The sequence below is a fragment of the Paramormyrops kingsleyae genome, chromosome 4 (assembly GCF_048594095.1).
Source record: "Paramormyrops kingsleyae isolate MSU_618 chromosome 4, PKINGS_0.4, whole genome shotgun sequence".
Taxonomy (NCBI): Eukaryota; Metazoa; Chordata; class Actinopteri; order Osteoglossiformes; family Mormyridae; genus Paramormyrops; species Paramormyrops kingsleyae.
In genome coordinates, this window is record NC_132800.1 from 14,464,763 (window position 1) to 14,487,698 (window position 22,936).

At 42.6% G+C, this 22,936-nt stretch overlaps 2 protein-coding genes across 2 annotated transcripts in view; both read left to right on the forward strand.

The window, feature by feature from the left end:
* Positions 1–2,894, forward strand: part of LOC140588991 (NLR family CARD domain-containing protein 3-like) — a 165,043-nt gene extending 162,149 nt beyond the window's left edge. Inside the window, exon 9 of the mRNA XM_072711656.1 lies at positions 2,022–2,894. Within this exon, the coding sequence (XP_072567757.1) occupies positions 2,022–2,554 (533 nt within the window). The 3' untranslated portion in view covers positions 2,555–2,894. The remainder of the gene's footprint in view (positions 1–2,021) is intronic.
* Positions 2,895–14,333: 11,439 nt separating this feature from the next.
* Positions 14,334–22,936, forward strand: part of LOC140588992 (NACHT, LRR and PYD domains-containing protein 3-like) — a 164,577-nt gene continuing 155,974 nt past the window's right edge. Inside the window, exon 1 of the mRNA XM_072711657.1 lies at positions 14,334–14,626. Within this exon, the coding sequence (XP_072567758.1) occupies positions 14,334–14,626 (293 nt within the window). The remainder of the gene's footprint in view (positions 14,627–22,936) is intronic.

Sequence of the window (22,936 nt, forward strand, 5' to 3'; positions counted from 1 at the left end):
TGACACAGAATGTCTCCTCAGTCTGCGCTAGTGATGGGAATTTCGGCTCTTTTTAGTCAGTCAGATCATTTGGCTCAGCTCACCAAGAAGAGCCGGCTATTCCGGCTCCCAAACGGCTCTTCATTTTATTACTTCTGCCTCAGCCAGATTCAGGGCTGTTATGACGCATGATTGATATGTGTACTAAACCTTATGATTTTCTGAATACCATCATGTTTGGTATAAAAAGATGAAATGTAAAAACCTCAAACACTACTACACGTGTATTGAACATTATATAGCGGAAAATCTGTTTTTGTCTTTCATACCATTAACAGTCAAATAACATAAATAACGAATAACAATAAAGAAATTTTAAAGAAATTACAACGAGCAAAACACCAGCATCCAAAAGTTTTAGTATCTATCCACTTTAACAACTATCTATCACCTTTCTAACAGTGTAACATTTTAACATTTCCTTTGGGGCAGAAAGGCTAAGTGCCTCAGCTTAGACGGGCTGATCCGGCTTCTGGCAGTAGCAGCACGCTAGCCTGTCTTTTTCCTTCCATCTGAACTGTTGGATGCGCAGTTCCTAAGTGTCTGTGAGGGTTGTTTGTGGATCCTGATCGAAATGACAGCTTCATCTTGCAAACTGTGCATTGTGCCTTTGAGTCATCATAGCTATTAAAATGCATCCAAATGCCGCTTCGTTTCCAACTATCACTCATCTTGCCTATTATTCGCGCACCACACTCCCTCTTTCTCTCCTCCTTTCCCTCATACAGTACCTGTCAAGTCTCCCGTTTTGGCCGGGAAACTACCGTATTTTACCCCTCTTTCCCGCCGTCCTCCCGTATTAGTATTTTCCCCTAAATCTCCCGTATAATATCAATTAAAAAAAATCATCTGCCTCTCCAAACTGAACTGTCAGTAGCCTCGCGAAAACTGCCACCTGCAGTAATCTGCAGGTCATTTACAACATTATACCAGGTCATAAATGCGGAGGTTAAAATAGCAATGCTGTGTGCGAAAAACAACGTTAATTTGTCTGCAATAAATCTGTATAATAAGTCATTAGTGAATGAACATGAGAAATTAAAAGAAAATGTGTAATGAAAAAAAATGTAAATGACAAGTGGTTATTTTAGATTTCTTGTACACCTGTCTTAAAATGTAAGGGATACTGGAGCTTGGTTGGGGTGGTGGGATGGCTCGCGGTGGGTGCCGGAAAATTTCCCTTATTTTCGAATCCAAAACTTGACAGGTATGCTTTCCCTCCCTCGTGCTCTGTACCTGTACACCGTCAGCACGCGCACCCCCCACCCCTTATCTGACTCATCACGTGATTGGTCGCGCGGCTCACACGCCATTAACACAAACTTCAGTCACAGTCAGAGCAGCATGGAGCGCTGAGCCGCGGAGATGTTTTGTTTTATAAAAATGTCTCTTGGTCAGGATCCGGAACTTTTGAACGGCTCGTTCGCGACAGACACATCACTAGTCGGCGCTGAACGCTGCTGGAGGGCGGTATGTGTCCGAAGTGGTTTGAAGGAAGTTTTTTTATTTTGAAGTAAAGACAAATTAACTTCTAGTGGTACTCTTTGTGGTACAATTTCAGGTTTAACACGTTTGATTAATGCTGTTTGTAATTTTATTTACCTGTAATTAAGGCTATTAATTTAGCACGCGCAACATTTCGCCCCGTCTTCCCGCCGGCGTCGCGCGGGCGTCCGACATTTCATGAGGTATTTCACATACTTGAATTCCTGCTTCGTTTTTATATTTCATGTATCGTACATAATAATAGAGCGCAGGCTAAAATGCAGTTCGGTCCCCAGCGAGTCTCTCAGCGCGCCGTGTCTCACAGCGCAGGGGGCAGCCGGAGCGCCGCAGACTCGGGCGGCTACATGAGTATATTGGGAATAAAATGTGTGTATTGGAGCGAGTTCTGTGTTAGTGAGTGTGTGAGGTGTGACAGTGATAATGATGGAGATGCTGGGCTTCGTGATGGGATTAATCGCTCTTCCTCTTGCCTACAGACTCCTGCCAGCTGACGCTGGACCCCAACACAGCAAACAGATACCTGTCTCTGTCAGAGGGGAACAGGAAGGTGACACGGTGGGGAGAGCAGCCATATCCTGATCATCCAGAGAGATTTGACTACTGGCACCAAGTTCTGTGCAGAGAGAGTCTGACTGGTCGCTGTTACTGGGAGGCTGAGTGGAGTGGAGATGAAGCCTGGATAGGAGTGACTTATAAAGGAATCGGGAGGAAAGGAGACAGTGATGACTGTGGGCTTGGAGACAATGACAAGTCATGGAGTCTGTTCTGCTCTCCTGACAGATACTCTGTCCATCACAATAATAAACAGACTGTCATACCCATAGAGCCCTCAGGCTCCCGCAGAGTAGGAGTGTATCTGGACTGGGCGGCTGGTACTCTGTCCTTCTACAGAGTCTCCTCTGATGGACTGACCCTCCTGTACAGCTTCACCTCCTCATTCACTGAACCCCTCTGCCCAGGGTTCCATGTTTATTATAATTCCCCCGTGTCCCTGTGCATGCTGGGATAGCTCACTGTGTGCTGGAGGAATCATTTTTACCTTATCAGAGTGTCACATGTCGCTGCTTCTCCATGGCAAAAAGGTAAAATCTCTGCTTTTTAACCAGTATAACCCTTTTTACTCTGTCTGAAGTGTGACGTATGTCAGACAAAATAAGTGACTGGGTTCAGCAAACAGAACAAACATGCAAAATGACTGTTTTTCTGTCTGATTAAAATGTAATGAAATGTAATCATGTTGAGTGGGGGGGCTTTTCCACTCCCCTGTATATGTACATTTTATATATTTCTGTCTGTATATTGTATTTGCTACCTGTTCACTGACAATAAAGGCTTCATATTGTATCATATTAATGTCCTGGTTCAGCTCCACTCAAAGCGTGAGGTAACTGGGTAAAATAAATCATATAATACAATTAAATAAATACACTTTACTGTAATTGAACATAACTAACAGCATTAGATTAAATCAGCATATATAATAACCATGTAAAAGGAGACGGGAGTATGGGGCGCCGTTTGTAAAGTTACGAAACATTTTTGTACTTGCCACTTTTTCAACATTTAGTGCAATTTTCTGACATTTAGCTAGAAGTCAATGGTGTTGTGGATCATCATATTTTTTGCTGTGTAGATTATTTGCACAATTGTTCATCATATGTAAATATAAATGGTATGTCTATATATAAATATTAAATGTAAATGTCAAATATAAATGTTAAATGTAAACGTAAATATAAAAGTTAAATGTAAATATAAATGTTAAATGTAAACGTAAATATAAAAGTTAAATGTAAATATAAATGTTAAATGTAAACGTAAATATAAAAGTTAAATGTAAATATAAATGTTAAATATAAATGTTAAATGTAAATATAAATGTTAAATATAAATGTTAAATGTTAACTTATATCTAAATGTTAAATGTAAAAGTTAAATGTAAATATAAATCTAAATGTTAAATATAAATATAAATGTTAAATGTAAATCTAAATGATAAATGGAAATGTTAAATGTAAATGTTAAATGTAGACTCTAAATGTTGAGAACATATGCAAATTAGCCACTCCCATCTGCATAGAAATGGGCGGTAACGACGAAATTAGCCCGCTAAGTGGTTCGCTTGCAAAACGGCAGGTCCAATCGCGAGGACCGTAATCCATTGAGATTATCGTCACTGCTACGCGTCGCTCGTTCGCATGTCGGTAAATACTGACGCGCGAATGTGCGATATGTTTGGACAAGAATTCAAATTCATTTGTGAGGGTCAGATTTCTTTTAAGTATGATCCCTCATTTAGGGTGTCCAGCTGCATACCTGTTTGGACACCATATGTAATGAAGAAGCACCCCCCACCCTGGAAAAGTCATTCGAGGGGGGGACACACCTTACAGTTTCACTTTCCTTAAAAGTGAAAACACATCACATGAAACATATCGCACATTCGCGCGTCAGTATTTACCGACATGCGAACGAGCGACGCGTAGCAGTGACGATAATCTCAATGGATTACGGTCATACCCATATTTACGTTAACTTAAATGTTAACGTATATCTAAATGTTAAATGTAAAAGTAAAATGTAAATATAAATCTAAATGTATTTCTTGTCATCCTCAAAGAAATAATAAGTAAACATTTCAATGGCTTTCAATAATTTATTTCAAAGTATTTGATAATATAGGCTTGATTAATTTTGATATTAATACTGAATTGTGAATATATTTATTCTGGTCTTTAAGTTTAGGGAGGGGCTGTGTCTAGTCTGAGAGTGGGGGCAGATTTCACTTTGGGGGGGTAAATGTCAGAAGGGGTGAGTGTGGTCAGGCAATTTTTAGGCCACTTCATTTCGCTTTGCGTGACTGTTTTTGGAATGTTTTAATTTATTTCAAACTCAATTTAATTCGCATAGTTGATTCATTCATTAACTTTGCTTGGAGTAATAAAACACAGTAGTTTAGTATGAATCTCGTTTGGTGGAAGTGTGTTCAAAATGGCCACAGTCGTGTTTGAATAAGAGTCCAATCCGCATGGAGCACTTTGAGCAGAGTGAGGATGCCGCCATTTAGGAGATATCAAAGAACAAACTCCCCTGGTCAGAAAAAGGAGGGAAAACAGGGGAAGCTGATGATTCTCCCAGAGCATCGCAAGGTGGAGAAACAAGGATGCAGGAGAGGATTGCCATCCTGGGCAGCAGGTTGCAGGGGGGGCGACGACCCCCAGCTCCTCAGGCAGCGGCAGGCTGGGGGGCCCTGAGTGTGAAAATAGGTGATACTCTGTGAAACACGGTTATAAGGGTGGCAGACAAAACACTAAGATTGTCTAAGGACACAAACAAACATAACCTATATGGATACTGAGACTAGCAGTAATAAGTAAACACATATACAGGGTATATACAGGCCAAACTTAAAAGAGAACTTTCTTCAGGGTGTTGGGTGAGTCTGTGGTTTGTAAGGCAGGATGGAAAGGCGGGGGGGGGGGGGGGGGGGGGCTGTGTGCCAAGTTGAGGGACCCCTATCCTTGAGGTCCATTCTGCCGTCCGTAGGTCCCTAAATCTTTGGCCCATAAAAGCTGGAATGCTGGCCTCCCTTGTCATCTGTGTGTGTGTGTGTGGGGGGGTGATCACTAATCCCACTTTTGTGCCTTGGCCAACGAGTACCTCTCATGCCAGGCTAGGCCTTGTCTCAGGCGACCAGGAATCTCAGCCCTGTCGTATGTGTGTGTGATCCTACACTGGACAATTTCCTGCTCCATTCACACACAGGGGTCAATCAGAAATTACCCCGACTTTATACTAAGGAGCTAGCAGGGTAAACTCCTTTTAACGTCCAGTACGACTGATTCAGACATTTGCGTTCACATGTACAGCCCCTCTGGGGAATGTCAAGAAAAGTTTGGGTGGCAGTGCATGTCTGATAGGGGCGAAAGTGACAGAAACACAAAGTCATAGATAAATCAGTCTAAACTAAACGAGGTTCACAAGGATGATTGATATTTCTTTAGTGAACATTCAGAAATCGTTTGCTAACCCTGCACACTGGAAGCTCCCAGCCCAGACCTGCACACATCTACGTGTCTAAAGTTCACGGGGAGAGAAGCCTGGACGGCTGTTCATACTGACTTGCTCTATGGCAGACTGCAGAGGGCGCTGTGCTGCCATTTATTCCAGTTCATTGAATAATATGATGGCTTGTCATGTCTCTGTCTGACAGTTCTGCCAATCAAAGGCAGGCTTTACTAGAGACTGACCGAGAGAACGACTCCAGCAGTGAAGGCTGAGCTGACCCTGTTATCTGGTCTGATTAACAACCAGATAAAGACTGATGTAGGTTTCACTGTAAGAGAAATTTACCAGCATATGATATTAAGGTGAGAACAGATCCAATAAATGACCAGAGTTAAATCTCTCTTACTAACATTAAAACTCATGAGCCTCTGTGGAAGGTGCAGGAGCTGTTGGGCCATTTTAAACACAAGGTCAGCATGTTGGGGGAGTGACATGGAGGCTCCATAACTGTGCCCAGGTATTTAAATGCCTCAGCCTGCTCTGCCTACTGGCCGTCCAGACTAAAGGCTGATTTATACTTCTGTGTACAACCTACACCATCAGTACCTTTTCCCAAAAACACTGAGTAGATTAATTTCCGTTTTGTTCAGTTTTTTTTGTGAGAGTGGGAGGAGCTTCCTGCTTCTCAGGCTGCAGTAGGTGTGGTTTTGGACTGAGGCCAGACTGAGAAGAGCAGACTGGGCAAACACTGGATCTGCAGTGTATGAACAAAATAGTACTTTATACAAACTGAACCCACAGCAAACATTTATTTAGCTTTAATGAGCATAAAAGTTACTGACATTCTTTTTATACCCAAACCAGAAATAATACTACAATTTGATATTGTAAAGAGAAATTAGGGGGTGTGTGTTGTCGCAGTGGTCAGCACTGTTTCCTCGTACCTCTGGGACTGGGGTTCGAGTCTCTACTCTGGCCCAGTGAGTGTGGAGTTTGCATGTTCTTCCCATGTTGTTGTGGGGTTTCCTCAAGGTTCTCCAGTTTCCCTCCACAGCTGAAATGGGTGATTTGGAGTCACCAGACTGTCTGTAGGTGTGAGTTTGCCTTGCAATGTGTCGGCACCCCATCCTGGACCTGACTAACCAGGGCCCTGTCTGGGTGGGGGCCTCCATAAGCCCCCCAAATAATTTAAATTTGGTTTGTAATTATAATTAATTTTCTCATTATAGATATAAATAACTTACATGATAAGTTCTCCTCATCTGCCTGTTGTTCCCTTTCTCTGCTTATCTGCCTGCTTCCTGCCCCCTCCATGCCCCCCTCCTCGGCCTCAAAAGCAAAAGTGGTTTGATCCTCCCTGTGAGCAAATCTGTTGTGTAAATAATGTATGCAGTCAGTGGCTTTGGCCGATTCTGAATCCAAAATGAAAACTAGAAACAGGATTTCCGAAGCACAAGGAGAACGAGGGCAAAAGTTAACAGAGGGCAGGCGAATGCTGACAGGTTTCATTCATAAAGCAGGTGACTCTGAAGTACTAAACAGTACATTGCAGTAACGTAAGTTAGCTTGTAAACTGGCCAGTTAGCAGTCATTCATAACGAGCACGACCAGATAACAAAGCAGGACCTGATTCTATGAAGCCAGTAAGCATCTTATTAACAGTTAATGTAACAAACAGTGTTTTTAGATCATTACCCAGCAAAGTGTAAAATCCTCATTTAACCACAGTATGACTGATGACTTTTGCTCACCTTGGTGATTTTTAGCTGTTTATGTTCTACTTTGCTTTACTTTTTTGTTTTTCTCTTTTGAATAAAAGTAACTACCTACAGTACAGTGCTGAACCAATACCTGACGAATTGCTGAAGCCACACAATGAGAGTCACTGAGAGTCACAAAGCAGTGCTGCCTTTGTTATTATGAACCATTGTGTTTAACTAAAATCTTTAATATAACAGGCTTCATGACAGTCCGTTTGTAAGTGCAACTTATCCGTGAGTCAAACATTCTTAACCCAGGAACTGCCTGTATTTCAGACAGTACTGATGATGTGGCTTTTATGTAAGATCTATGAAGTATATTTTGTGATAATGTAATAATTTTCATGAGTCTCGTGATGTGCATAGACTTTTCAGCTCTGGGGGGTGAATGTGTGGGTGTCAGACCACTAAATTGCTGGTCGGGGGGAAGGTCCCCTCGATAAATTCTGCTGGCTGGTAAATTTCCCTGCTTAGGATGGGGGCGTTTGTGATCGTCAGTTATCATTTGGCACCCCCAGTGCTCTCCCCCCCCACACACGCACACACCCCGCACATGCCCACATTACAAAGTCATCAATCCATCATTAATTATTGATACAGGTATCGTCCATTCATGGTGTAAAGTTTGCGACCAATTTGTTCCCAGTGAACGAGTCCCTTACAGCAGCTACACACTCACGTTCACGTCTCTGCACAGATTTGTTGTTTTCCTTCTGCTGTTTATCCTCAGAAACGTAAAGCTGCTTCCGTCCTTGACTATGGCCAGTGAGAGCCAGTGAGGCATGTAAGGACCTGCTGTAAGTCAGCATGTGATTGGCTGGAAACTACACCTGCACTGTTAGAAAAAAAAGTACCAATCTGTACGGGCTGTTCCCTCAAGGGTCTGTCAATTGTATCCTAGCTGTAGGAAATAAGTGCCCTTTAGTCTAATTTAAGGTACAGAAATGGAGTCTGAGGGAGGGAACATTAAGTTTGCACCTTGGGGAACAAAACTGAACCAGGACTGTCCCTCTTTTTTAACAGTCTGGGACTATATATGCCTATAGTGACCGGACCACCGACAGCCTTGGTCACTCCCTTGGGTCTCATTCTCGTTCTGAATGAACTGGTGGATGAGTGGATGAACATGAGCATCTGTCATTCACCTACTGACTCAGCAACTCAGTCCACTCCTTCAACATGAAGTGAATGGCAAATTTTCTCTAGTTTTAGACAAGATAAGACATCTCATTCCTAAGATGGTGCCAGTGTGTGTGGCCGGCCGTCTTCCATGATTAGCTCATGTTGGTGTTTCTTTGTATCATGCTTTTTGCTGGAAATGTTTGCTCCTTACTGGTATATGATCGCCAAGCTCTATTTGATATTCGTTTTGCTACAAAATGCCGGATTAAAAACATTAACAGCAGACACGGTGACCTTCCTCTGTTTTACTAGGAGTACCCAATCATCTACGCCGCATTCAGACTTCAATCAAGTGCCTTCTGCGATCTTTTAGCCCGTCGAGATCTACTAGTTAAGGAGGAGGAGTAGCTATAGTTTTTAAAGAGAACTTTTATTTGTAAACAGTTATCAGCAGTTTTACAATTTTGAGGTGATTATGTTTGAACTGGGCCGCCTAAATCTAGTATTTATTGCTGTGATTTACCGGCCACCAAAATATATATAAGAAGGACTTTATTAGTGACTTTTCTAACTTTCTGACTTATTTTATGCCAAAATATGACCGGGTTTTGATTGTGGGTGATTTTCACATACATATTTGCTGCTCGCCTAAGCCGCTAGTTAAAGACTTCCTGAATCTTACTGAATCTTCTGACCTGTAGTAGGTCTGTAATAGGTCCTACTGAAGATCATGGCCATACTTTAGACCTTGTACCATCATATGGCCTGTCTGCTTTTAATATGGCAGTTTGTGAGGCTGATTTCTCTGATCATTCCCCCATTCTGATGGAAAGTTATCTTCCGTGTGATGCCCCTAACTTGTGCGGCCTCCCAATGTTTCCGACAGATGAAGCCTTCTACTGCTACAAAATTTGTAACTGCGTTTAATGATGCTGTTGGACCGTGTTTAGAGAATATTCACTGTACCGATACGGAGGAGCTAACTTCACTTTTGTACTGCACTTGCCAGGGTATTTTAGATTGTCATTGCCTCCCTTAAAGTTCATACTTCTAAGCCAAAATCGATGCCATGGCTGAATGATATTACTCAAGCTGCCATAGAAGGACAGCGTTCCTGTCCCGTGATCCAGGTTCACTCCTATCTCAGAAGAGCGGGGGCAAATATAATAGTGTCATCATTATTGTGCCAGAGTGTGTAACTAGAGGGATCACAGTACAAACACCAGGACTTGTTATTGCTTCCAAGCCCACTGTCATTACTCCATCCTATGCAGCTGATCCCTTTATATGTGACGGCTACACCAATCAAATGCCCGCTCCACTCAACCTCCCAGTAGCAGCACCCAGTCAGAACCTCTGTACACAGCACTTGGCGGAGTGACTCAAAACTCTCCCAGTGATCAGGATATGACTCTGTCTCTCTCTTCCATGTCACCACTCTGTTCCCCTTAGACAGTTGGAGGTGTCTGTTTGCTGTGTCGGGATCCAGAACGAGCCGACAGGAGTCTGATGGAGGAGAACAGATGGTTTGGTTTTAAGTCTATTTCATACTTCTTCTACATGCCTCTCTGACAGAAAGTCCAGGATCCAGTTACACAGAGAGGTGCTCAGTCCCAGCTCGTTCAGTTTCCTGCTGAGCCTTTGGGGATGATGGTGTTGAATGCTGAGCTGAAGTCTATGAACAGCATTCTAACATGTGTCTCTCTTCTCCAGGTGAGATAGGGAGAGGTGAAGGGCAGAGGATATTGCATCTTCAGTCGGCCTGTTTGATCGATATGCAAACTGTGAGTGAGACATTTTGCAATTTCATGAAAAATATTGGCTCATTTTGAATTTCATGACAGAAACACGTCTCAAAAAAGTTGGGAGGGGGGCAATAAGAGGCTGGGAAAGTTAGTGGTGCAAAAACCCAACAGCTGGATATAAATATTACCAACACATAATATTTGTTTGAGTAAGTGTACACTATATCTATAATATTAAAAGTCTTGTGTTTGAGTAAGTGTACACTATATCTTTAATATTAAAAGTCTTGTGTTTGAGTAAGTGTACACTATATCTTTAATATTAAAAGTCTTGTGTTTGAGTAAATGTACACTATATCTTTAATATTAAAAGTCTTGACTTGGGTATGCTGTGCACCTTTTGCATTTTTAATAATGAGTACAATAGTAACTTCTACATACAGTGGCACAATTTATACAGTATATATAAAGGTCTTGATAGGACATGACCAATTATTTTGACATGGAAAGTGTACAGGGCAGTTTGTTTAGAAATTGGTAATAAACAGACTTTTTTATGTTATAGTTCTGGCTAGCAGACTGTGATACAGTTAGGGGTGATATTCTGCCCCTAAGCCTCGCGGATGCGTAGGGGCTGTACTTTACGCTGAAGGAAGAAAAATGCAAAACTGCAGAGTGCAATGTATGTAAGGCTAATGCTGGACACAATAAGATTTATACAAACTAGATGTCTTCAGACTTGCATTCTTTCTAAATTTTGGTGTCACAGCACCGGGCGGAATTGGAGCGAGGGTGAGGCATGGTGCAGGCAGGAAGGGAATATGGACGACCCCCTAGCGACTCACAGGAACACAGGGGTTTATTAAACAACACTGAACACACAAAAAACACTACAAAATAAATGGACCGCGCAGGGTCAAAACTAAACAGGGGATAAACAAAGACTAACTACAAATGGGGCAGGGGAAACAAAGAGCAGGCAGGCAGGCAATAAATCACACAACATTCAAACCTCAGCAACATACATCAATAGCGACTACATCAAACATCACTGACATCCAACAAAATACAATGAACCACTCAGGGAGGGTGCAGGATAACAAGCAATCAGGAAAACACACAAGGGCAGGCAGAAGAACAGGAAACAGGTGGGACTAATAATTAACTCAGGGAGTGGGAGGGGAAAACCAAGACACTGACAGAAACAAGGAAACAGAATCTACACTAGAGGAATAACAGACAGGTAAAAACACAAGCAGGGGCACCAAGCATGAAACCAAATACAAATCACACGACGCAGGAACTAAAAAAGTCATACAAATGAAACAAAATACAAAAACAGAGGAGGTGGGATTCTAACACACAACAGAGTGGTTAACAAGTAGCCACATGCTCAGCTCATTGAGCCATGGGATCAACTGGGAACAGGGGAAACACTACAGACTACGACAACGGGGGAAGACAGGATGGCCAGTGACACCTGCTGGCCAAACGGAGAGAAGACGCAAGACTGGGACAAAACAGGTGCTGACCTTGACATTTGGTTAATTACGCTTAAAAGTTTTATCTGTGCTCCATCGTATATTTTGTACTGGAGACTGACATGTACTTTCTGACTACAAATGGTTAGTTGGGGTATACAATGATATTTTAATGACTGATTTCTTTATTGTATTTAATTTGGCAACAATTGCACAATTTGCAGTTTAAGAAATACTATTTCTTCTGATTTTTGTTAAAGTTGTTACTGAATAAAACAAAGAAGCAGACCTGTGTAAATCATTTCGTACATGATCACCCATTAAGCTGATACACTGTCAGCTGCAGGGATTTGGCAGAGACTGGTGGCTGTATGGGGCAGGTTGGTTGTCACCATTGGGTGTGAGCTTAATAGGTGACTTTTTGGGGTTGATATCTGTTACACTGGAGTATGAAACTTATACATTTGTTAGAAAGAATATTATTTAAAGGCCATTTGAGAAAGACCTTTCATTTAGATTAACCCCCCTGTTCAGTGCCTTTGTCCCTCCCCTGTGGGAAATCCCTGACTCATTATAACTCACAGTGAATTTAATTTACCATAAACCACTCAAGTCACCCATCTGTGGAAGAACCTCAATTCACACCTGAAATGCTTCTTACAAGCCAGCTGTTATCTTCTCTTCAGGTTCATACTCACTGTGATTGAGGCCACAGCCTCTCTCAGCTCCTGCAGCTCCTTCTCTCTCACTTCAATTCTCTGCTGAAATTCCATCTGGGTTTCACCCATATCTTTCTACATGTAGCAAAAAGATGATGAAATGAGTTTGTTTTATTGAAGGTGATCATATTCTTTAATCATCCACTGCAGGATGGAGCCCAGCCTTGTGCTCTATGCTGCCTGGGAAAGGCTCCAGGTCCCCATGACCCTGACCGAGATAAATGGTTAGGAGATTCTCCTCTGCCCTCTCTCATTAACAAGGTGTCTTCTCTCACAGACCTGCCACAGTCTGGCTGTTTTATGTTTACTGCACCATCCTCGGTAAACTCTACACACTGTAGTGTGTGAAAATCCCAGGATGGTGGTGATTTCTGAGATGCTGGAAGCACCATGTTTGACGCTAACAATTGCATCATATTTAAAACCTCTTAGCTCACACATCTCAGCCATTCAGATGCTCATCCAGATAATAAGTGATCCTCTTCACCCTGTTTGCTTGCTGCATGCATTCAACTGTAGCCACAGGATTCACTGTTTGATGGAGTTTTTGGTAGAAAATTTGAACTTTTTATACTTTATAGTAACATCATGACCCAGGTTTGCCCCAGTTAGAACTCAGACTCTGATATAAGTTAAGGTGCTAAAATTTCTCTTTAATCAGTTATAGGATATATTCAGTAACACATTTCTTTACTGAACCAGACTTGATCTCTGCATCTTTAAAGCAGAAATGCTCATGAGTTAAGACAAAAAAGTTATAACTTAATAAAATTCATAATTTATATTAGAGAGTTTTTGGCCTGACCTGTATCTCCGCCCTTTCTGCAGCAGCTGCGATTGTTTCATGGTCTCTGTGTTCAAACGTCTTACAGGAATAACAGATGCACTGCTGGTCGGTACGGCAGTAGCTCTCCAGGGGTTTGTCATGGAGGGAACAGACCTTGTCGGGCAGATGTCCAGTAGGATCAGCCAGCTTGTGCTTCTGAAAACCTGGAGACTCATAGTGAGGCTGGAGGTGAGTTTCACAGTAAGAGGCCAGACACACCAGGCAGAACTTGACTGCTCTGCATTTTCTCCCAGTACAGAAATCACACTTCACATCTCCAGGTCCAGCACAACGGTCAACAGGAGTAGCTGCTTGTAGTCCAGTCTGCTTCAGTTTCTCCACCACTTCAGCCAGGATGGTGTTTCTGCCCAGAACAGGTCTGGGTGTGAAGGACTCTCTGCACTGGGGGCAGCTGTAAACTCCAGCATGATCTTCCTGATCCCAGCAGCTCTTAATGCATCTCATACAGTAACTGTGACTACAGGGAATAGTCACCGGATCCTTCAGTAGATCCAGACAGATCAAACAGCTTAACTGGTTCTGATTCCCTGTGATACTGGCTTCTGCCATTTTACCACGAACACTGATAGGATTCAGTTTAGTTTTCTCTCAGTTTTCTGTGTGTGAGAGTGGGAGGAGCTTCCTGCTTCTCAGGCTGCAGTAGGTGTGGTTTTAGACTGAGGCCAGACTGAGAAGAGCAGTTAGATCAAACTCCACCTTCGTGTCTTAGGAAGGAGAGTCAGGTGACCAGGTTCAGAATGACTATTAATTTGCCACCAGAAAGCTTCCCAGGATGTAACTATGTAAATTTATTTTAATTACTACTAAGTTAAAATATCAACTACACACCTAAAGTAGCAAGACCAGCTTCAGTTAAGCCCAGAAAAAGAATGATAAAATACTGGATAAAATATCCAACAGATTTCAATAATCCCCTTATGAAGTATACAGTTATGGGACAGCACATTATAGGAAGCACTGGGCACAGGGCAGGGACACCCTGGATGGGATGCCAGTCCATCACTGGGCACAGGGCAGGGACACCCTGGATGGGATGCCAGTCCATCACTGGGCAAACACTCACACACATGCTGAGGACAATTTAGGACACTAATTCACCAAACTGCATGATCTTGGACTGTGGGAGGACATGCAAGCTGTACATGCAGAACCAGGAGTGGGAACCAGACCCACAAGCCTCCAGGTGTGGCTACAGCGCCACCTACCAAGTCACAGTGCTGTCTGACAGTGCACATGGTTTCAGGAAGGCACCACCTGTGTGCACCTGCAAGCAGTACACTCTCCCGTCACCTGGAGGCGCTGATTCTCATTTACTTGTTGCCACCAATAATAATAAGTCGAGACAGGAGGTGCAGTTTGTATGGAATCTGTCCTACAGTGTTGAAGCTTTTGGGTCACGGTGAGCATTTGGACAATAAATCATCTGGACATTAAATCTTCAGTAACATGCAAAGAAATAACACAGCATGTCCTGGAGGAGCTGTACTGTGTGCCGCTGCCCTCCATATGAGTGCTGGACTTCACTGCACTGTAGGTATTCCAGTGAATGCTGAATATTTTCTTTAAAAAATGGTTTTAGTTTTATTATTTATATCTGTATTGCTGTTTATGACAATTAAAGCTCCCCAACAAAGACCCCTCCTTCATTTTAGATAAAACAAAATGGTGGGTAGCATGGTGGTGCAGTGGTTAGCAGTATTGTCTTACACCTCTGGGATCTGGGTTTGAGTCTCTGTCTGGGTTCCATGTGTGTGGAGTTTGCATGTTCTTCCCATGTCATCATGGGTACTCTGGTTCCCCGCACAGTCCAAAGAGGCTAATTGGGGTTACTAAATTGCCCATAGGTGTGAATGGTGTGTGAGTGTGACCTGTGATGGGCTGCCCCCCCATCCTGGCTGTTGAATTGGCTCTGGACTCCCCATGACCCAGTAGGATAAATGGTTGGATGAATGGTTTTGATCCGTCATATTTGCATATATATCGTAAATTCCTGTAGTGTTTTTCATGTTGCTATCGGTATGAAAAGTCCTTAAGACACACAGACACATACAGTTAATGTATCATTGACAGTAACTTAACCCTGGACTTTATCTTCCACTGTCAAAACCTTGTCTCTAAGTTATCCTCTTCTAACTGGAAAAAAAACTCTTTTGTCCTAATGATTGGGGGGGGGGGGCATTCTAAAACGCTTAATGTGAAAAAGCTTAATGTGGTTTAATGTACCAACACAGTGACCAATAATCACCAAATTTCCCACAGACATATCTGGTCATAATCACTTTAACCTGACAAAAAAGCCAAAATGGAAATGCTAGGAATATGGACTTTATCTTACGTTAAGCGTTTTCCTCTCCTTTGACACCCACTATAAGGAAAAGGCTTAATGTGGTTTAATGTACCAAAACAGCGACCAATAATCACCAAATGGTCATAAAAACTTTTCTTTCAAATTCAAAATATTAGGAATATGCACTTTATCTCACATTAAGCCTTTTCCATTGATGCCCGCTGTAAGACAAAAGAAAGCATTAAAAAAAGACAATAATAAATAAATGTAATGGACTCATATATTTAGTTTTTTTAATTATTATTAGCAGACAAACTTCTGACTACAGGAACCTCTATGTAGGAAACACCCTAGACATCCAATGGACCTCCATCCAATCGCCATCCTCCTTTAGTTATTGTTCGCCTGCATAGGAGGGGCCTAATGTAGCAGACACCCCCTGGACTTCCAATGGACCTCCATCCAATCGCCATCCTCCTTTAGTTATTGTTCGCCTGCATAGGAGGGGCCTAATGCAGCAGACACCCCCTGGACGTCCAATGGACCTCCATCCAATCAGCATCCTCCTTTAGTTATTGTTCGCCTGCATAGGAGGGGCCTAATGTAGCAGACACCCCCTGGACTTCCAATGGACCTCCATCCAATCGCCATCCTCCTTTAGTTATTGTTCGCCTGCATAGGAGGGGCCTAATGTAGCAGACACCCCCTGGACTTCCAATGGACCTCCATCCAATCGCCATCCTCCTTTAGTTATTGTTCGCCTGCATAGGAGGGGCCTAATGCAGCAGACACCCCCTGGACTTCCAATGGACCTCCATCCAATCGCCATCCTCCTTTAGTTATTGTTCGCCTGCATAGGAGGGGCCTAATGCAGCAGACACCCCCTGGACTTCCAATGGACCTCCATCCAATCACCGTCCTCCTTTAGTTATTGTTCGCCTGCATAGGAGGGGCCTAATGCAGCAGACACCCCCTGGACTTCCAATGGACCTCCATCCAATCAGCATCCTCCTTTAGTTATTGTTCGCCTGCATAGGAGGGGCCTAATGTAGCAGACACCCCCTGGACTTCCAATGGACCTCCATCCAATCACCGTCCTCCTTTAGTTATTGTTCGCCTGCATAGGAGGGGCCTAATGCAGCAGACACCCCCTGGACTTCCAATGGACCTCCATCCAATCACCGTCCTCCTTTAGTTATTGTTCGCCTGCATAGGAGGGGCCTAATGCAGCAGACACACCCTGGACTTCCAATGGACCTCCATCCAATCACCGTCCTCCTTTAGTTATTGTTCGCCTGCCTAGGAGGGGCCTAATGCAGCAGACACCCCCTGGACTTCCAATGGACCTCCATCCAATCACCGTCCTCCTTTAGTTATTGTTCGCCTGCCTAGGAGGGGCCTAATGCAGCAGACACCCCCTGGACTTCCAATGGACCTCCATCCAATCACCGTCCTCCTTTAGTTATTGTTCGCCTGCATAGGAGGGGCCTAATGTAGCAGACACCCCCTGGACTTCCAATGGACCTCCATCCAATCACCGTCCTCCTTTAGTTATTGTTCGCCTGCATAGGAGGGGCCTAATGTAGCAGACACCCCCTGGACTTCCAATGGACCTCCATCCAATCACCGTCCTCCTTTAGTTATTGTTCGCCTGCATAGGAGGGGCCTAATGCAGCACACACCCCCTGGACTTCCAATGGACCTCCATCCAATCACCGTCCTCCTTTAGTTATTGTTCGCCTGCATAGGAGGGGCCTAATGTAGCAGACACCCCCTGGAGACTAACAGGCTGGATAAGCAGTTTTTTAGTAGGCAGAAGCAGTGAATTTAAGAAGTTTGTGGGTTCTTTGGTAGGTATGGTTCTATATTTCTGTGACTTTGAAATTATTTGGAATAGACCATTTGTGGTTTGTTTTTTCAGTTGCACTTTATGTAGCATACTGTTTCCCGAGTAGTCAGTCACTGCGTCAATCAAATTTTCAAGATATCCTGCCTACCCCACTGCCTGCGACGACTCCACTACCTGTGACCCCCTTCCAGCTTGTGATGCCTTCCCTGTATGCCCTTCTGCCTGTGATGCCTTCCCTGTACAGCCGTCTGCCTGTGATGCCTTCCCTGTACACCCTTCTGCCTGTGATGCCTTCCCTGTACGCCCTTCTGCCTGTGATGCCTTCCCTGTATGCCCTTCTGCCTGTGATGCCTTCCCTGTACAGCCGTCTGCCTGTGATGCCTTCCCTGTACACCCTTCTGCCTGTGATGCCTTCCCTGTACGCCCTTCTGCCTGTGATGCCTTCCCTGTACACCCTTCTGCCTGTGATGCCTTCCCTTTATGCCCTGTTGCCGTCCCACTGTTCATCCTGCCATCTGAAGCAGCTCCAGCACTTGTCTGTCATCACCTTCCTGCCCCCTGCTTTGTGTCTCTAATGTAAACACTGTGAAAATGTGAATTGGGACTTTGACTCTCCCTGCCAGCCCCAAGAGGATGGGCTCCCCCTCTGAGTCCGGTTCCTCCTAAGGTTTCTTCCTTCTAGGGAGTTTTTCCTTTGCCACTGTCACCTCTGGTTTGCTCACTGGGGGCTTTGGGTGGGGATGCTGTAAAGTGCTTTGAGACAATGTAATGTTGTGAGAATATTCTATACAAATAAATTGAATTGAATATTGAATAAGGACTGTGAATGACCTGAAGATTTCTCAACCCATATTGTGTTGCAAAGTGTTCATTCCCAGTCAAAATGCCACATTTACTGATTCAGCTTGAACACATTAGACATTTGTGGTAGTCGGTACAAGCAACAATTAAATCATCAGATGATTTTGTGCACTTACAAAAGTATATATTTGCAATATATGTTATATAGGCTGTGATGGTGGTCTGCTAATAAAATAGAAATTCAATATAGTCTTTAAGTTGACTGTTGAAAGGTGAACCTTGAAAGTGGCTGTTGGATACAATTGTTGTAATATTCTTGCATATATGTATAATGTATATATAATTACCATTGTGTGTATATATACAGTCATATGAAAAAGTTTGGGAACTGCTCTCAGCCTGCATAATAATTTACTCTACTTCCACCAGAAAAGATAACAGTGGTACGTCTTTCATTTCCTAGGAACATCTGAGTACTGGGGTGTTTTCCGAACAAAGATTTTTGTTTTAGATATTTAGTGGCACTAATAAAATATTAATCTGAAGTGGCTGCAAAGAAAAGGTGAAAGACTTTATGACCAATATGTCGGTGAGAAATTTGGTGATTATTGGTCGCTGTTTTGGTACATTAAACCACATTAAGCTTTTTCACGTTAAGCCTTATATAATGTCCCTGAAGCAGCCGTATGGCGGCGGAAAATGTGAAAAGTGAATCATGAGTAAGATTGTGTGATAATGATTTATTTGTGTTATTGATTTAAGTGTCACTGCAGAACCGCGTTTTATATGTACAAGTAGCCTATAACGCAAAATGTACGTCATGACAGAATTAGGTGGCGGCGAGAGCTTGTCCCCTTTCTCTTATTGTAACTTGTTATTAAGTCGCATGGATAATATCCCCAAAAATCCTACGCCGGGCCACTGAGTCCGTGTCCATTTCTGTTTAGACCGCTCCCGCGTTTGGTATGCAGCATTTCCAGTTTGTACATGAAAGCGAAAATATTTTAATCCTAGACTCTCCATTTTGTCGAGAAACGCGGATAAGATTCTGTATTGCAAGGTAAGATTTTAGTCAACAAATGCACCTTAAAATAAAATAAGTTATATTTGGGATTATATTATATATATATATTAGAGCGGATTATGGAAGTAAATCTGTGTCATCACAATTTGAACTTTATATGCCACTGAAATTCTAACATTGAATATTTATTTATTGGAAATATGTATCGGAAATTCGATGGTCCGAATTCACATGCAAAAATACGAGATTAAAAATACAAAGACAACATTTCAAAGTTGCTCCAATTCGATGGTCAGTGCCGTATAAAATTCAAATTGTGATGACACAAATTTACTTGCATGCTATATACCGTTTCTCAAACCAGTTCTAGGAGACCTCAGACAAATATATGCATGTGTGTGTATAGATATATATGTATGTATGTATATAAATTAAAGCACATCTATATATAGCGGCCGCACCCGTTGCATGAAGTAGCTACTAGATATTATGCGTGTATGTCACTATTTACGCTTCGTGTTCATAGAGGCCCCGGCATCAGTCATCTGGTCTAGATCGGCACAAAAATGGGAGGAGCTGCTTCTGAAATGACCCCCCCTGTGGAGTGTAAAACAAAGAGAACTGAGAGGTAAGACAGAACCTGTGTGTTTGTACTGCTTTACACAAGGTCATAAAAATAAACGTTCCAGCATTCTCGAAAGAGAGAGTAATCTGCCTTAATTCACTTCCTCGAGAATTAACTGATTCAGGTCCGTAGAGTAGATGATTTATATTTATCCTTAATTAAATTTAATAAATTTAATAAAATTATACTTAATTAAATTTAATTAAATTTATAAAATATACAGATCATGGGGACACTTAAATTTATTAAATTTAATTTCCTTCAAGAATTTACATTTAATTGCACTCCCTGGACGCCGTCCTCTGCTGCCACCTAGCGCTGATTCTTCAATGTTTCACATCTTTGAGGCGCGAGATGATTTTCTGAATATCATAAAATAAAGTTTATATTTTCGGTCTCCGCACTCCGCACCATTCATAACATGTTATCAGTATTCAGTCCAGTAGCCGGTAACTTGGTGAAATTTATTGTGGGGAACCGCATTTAAGGCTAAATTTATATAATATCAAGCAACAACAGGTCAGTCTAGCAACGGAGGCTGTAACAATGATACTAAACCTTTCATACTGGGATCTTCATTTTAGGTGAGACACTATATTTCACATTACAGCTAACTGTAAACAAGCATGTTTGTATCAAGAGCTTCACAGCATATCAAAGTACATGAAGACAGAGTAGAAGGTTAAACAGCTGAAGATTTAATGTGACCCTGTCCACTGTATACGGGTTATATTTATATAATGAGGATCTTTCCTCTCACTGTCCACAGTGTCCTGATGGAGAGAGCAGGCTCACCTGTACCCAGCTGTGTTTCCATGAAGAGTGACAGGTCAATGGACCCACTAATCTTATTCAGAGAGGGACTTTTTCCTACAGATCAAAGGTAAATATGGATTTAAACATTGTTTAAAACACTCAGACTCTCAATCAAAAGACATACAGGCAAACACAATCTACAAGAAAAAGAACTTCAACTTTCAATATTTTTACTTTTGCAAATGCCATTGTCTTTGAAATTTTAAATAGAAGTTTTGTCTGTCTTCTGTATAAATCACATCTGAGGTAAAAGGATGAGGATTACTGTAAAGACTGACTTCTTGTGAGCTGGAATTAGAAGGTCGGTTGAAAAGTGCATTTTAAATGTCAGTCCTCAGCTCATTAGCTCTGTTCAGACTGAGGCTTCAGTATGAACATGTTTAATGGAACAGTGCCTGTTACTAATTAGCTAGTTGTTATGGGATCGGGGGATGGTGCAGGCGAGGAAAGGATGACGATCCACAGTGCGGCTCCAAGATGACAGGGGTTAATTTATAACAAAACACAGAGCAGAAAATAAGGGAACCACGAGGGGTCAAAAGGCCATATCAACAAAACACAGGGGAACACTAGTAAAGAGCAGCAACCCAGGGAGCAGAACTAAGGGGAAAATAACTACACAGGAATCCAATACACACAGGAACAAAGCACAGAATCAACAGCATGTGATACAATGACCAACTGAAGGAACTGACCACAGGCAGGCAGTAAAATACACAGATCATGGGGACTAGGTATGAGTACTCAACACAATCAACCAATCAGAGCAGACACTGGAAACAGGACACAGGTGGAATTAACTAACAATTAACAAACAGAACTAAGGGGCTGTGAACCTGTGGCCTGTACTACGAAGCGGGGTTACTGGCTTATCGGGGTAACTTGTTGGATTTAAGGTAGTCTGGGCAAAATGTAAGTGAGCGAATATGAAGTCCATTTAAACTGTGGTACCTTAAATCCGACAAGTTACCCCGATAAGCCAGTAACCCCGCTTCGTAGTACAGGCCACTGGGACCAGGGAAAATACTTGTGAGAGAAAAATTGACTAGAGGGATATTTTGTAATCAGCATTTCATATGTACTTTATACAGCCTGTAACTTATGGGTCTGGTCACCTGCAAGCAGCCCCCACTCACTTTTGTGATTTTCCTGCTCTGTCTGATAAACACGCTCTAAACCTGCATTTCTGTTCTCTAGCCTGCATTTCTGCTCAATCTAATGAGCACAAAGTCCAAGCACATATTGCTACACTAAGGTTAACTCTTAATTCTCTTAAGCTTACATTCTTGGCTGTTAGCTGCCTAACACTCAGGTACTTTTGCATTAGTTGCACAAAGATTTCAAAGTTTCAACGCTGATTACAAAATATCCCTCTAGTCAGTTTTTCTCTCACACTGGACAAGATCCTACGGAGCTGCCAGAGGTCACACCAGAGCCTGGGCCTGCTGGGTACCTGAGGTGCAGCCCAGCAAGAGACAGGAAGCCCCTGAGTATTACAGGCAGTCTAGTGTTAACCCTGGAAACAAGGGACAGAACAAATCCCTTTGGGGTTAAGCCAGCTGCTTTTGGAGCCAAAAGAGAAACAGGAGTGCTGTCGGTAAAATTCACTGATCGGGGGGCGACAATCACGCAAAATTTGTATATTGGTGTATTGATATACATTTTATTGTAGTCAAAATAATTATATAAATAGTTTGTGTAGAATATTTGTTATATGTTTTTTTTTTTTTAGCAAAAAAAAAAAGGTTGAGATCAGGTGGGGGCCCTAAATTGCAGGAGCCAGGGTTGTCCCCCCCTCGAATTCCACCCCTGGATAGTTATGGTAATTAAGTTGAAATCCGTTTGAAATCATGTTAAACAGTTTACAAGAAGTTAACCCTGGAACCAGTGACTGTGAGCTACAGTCTCTCCTGGCTGCTACCTGCTGTCTCTCTTATGACATTATCTCTTATAATGTCATAAGCAAGCTGATGTCAGGAAGCCACCCTAATGAAATATGCTCAGAATGTGGATGGCAGTTACATCTATCCATCCATTGTCCAACCTGCTTATCCTACTAGATCATGGGATGTCTGGAGCCCATTGTCCAACCTGCTTATCCTACTAGATCATGAGATGTCTGGAGCCCATCCTGGAAGCAATGGGCACGAGGCAGGGAACAACCCTGGATGGGGGGGGGCAGCCACCCACACATGCACACCTATGGGCAGTTTAGTAACTCCAATTAGCCTCAGCATGTTTTTGGACTGTGGGGGGGAAACTGGAGCACCTGGAGGAAACCCCATGATGACATGGGGAGAACATGCA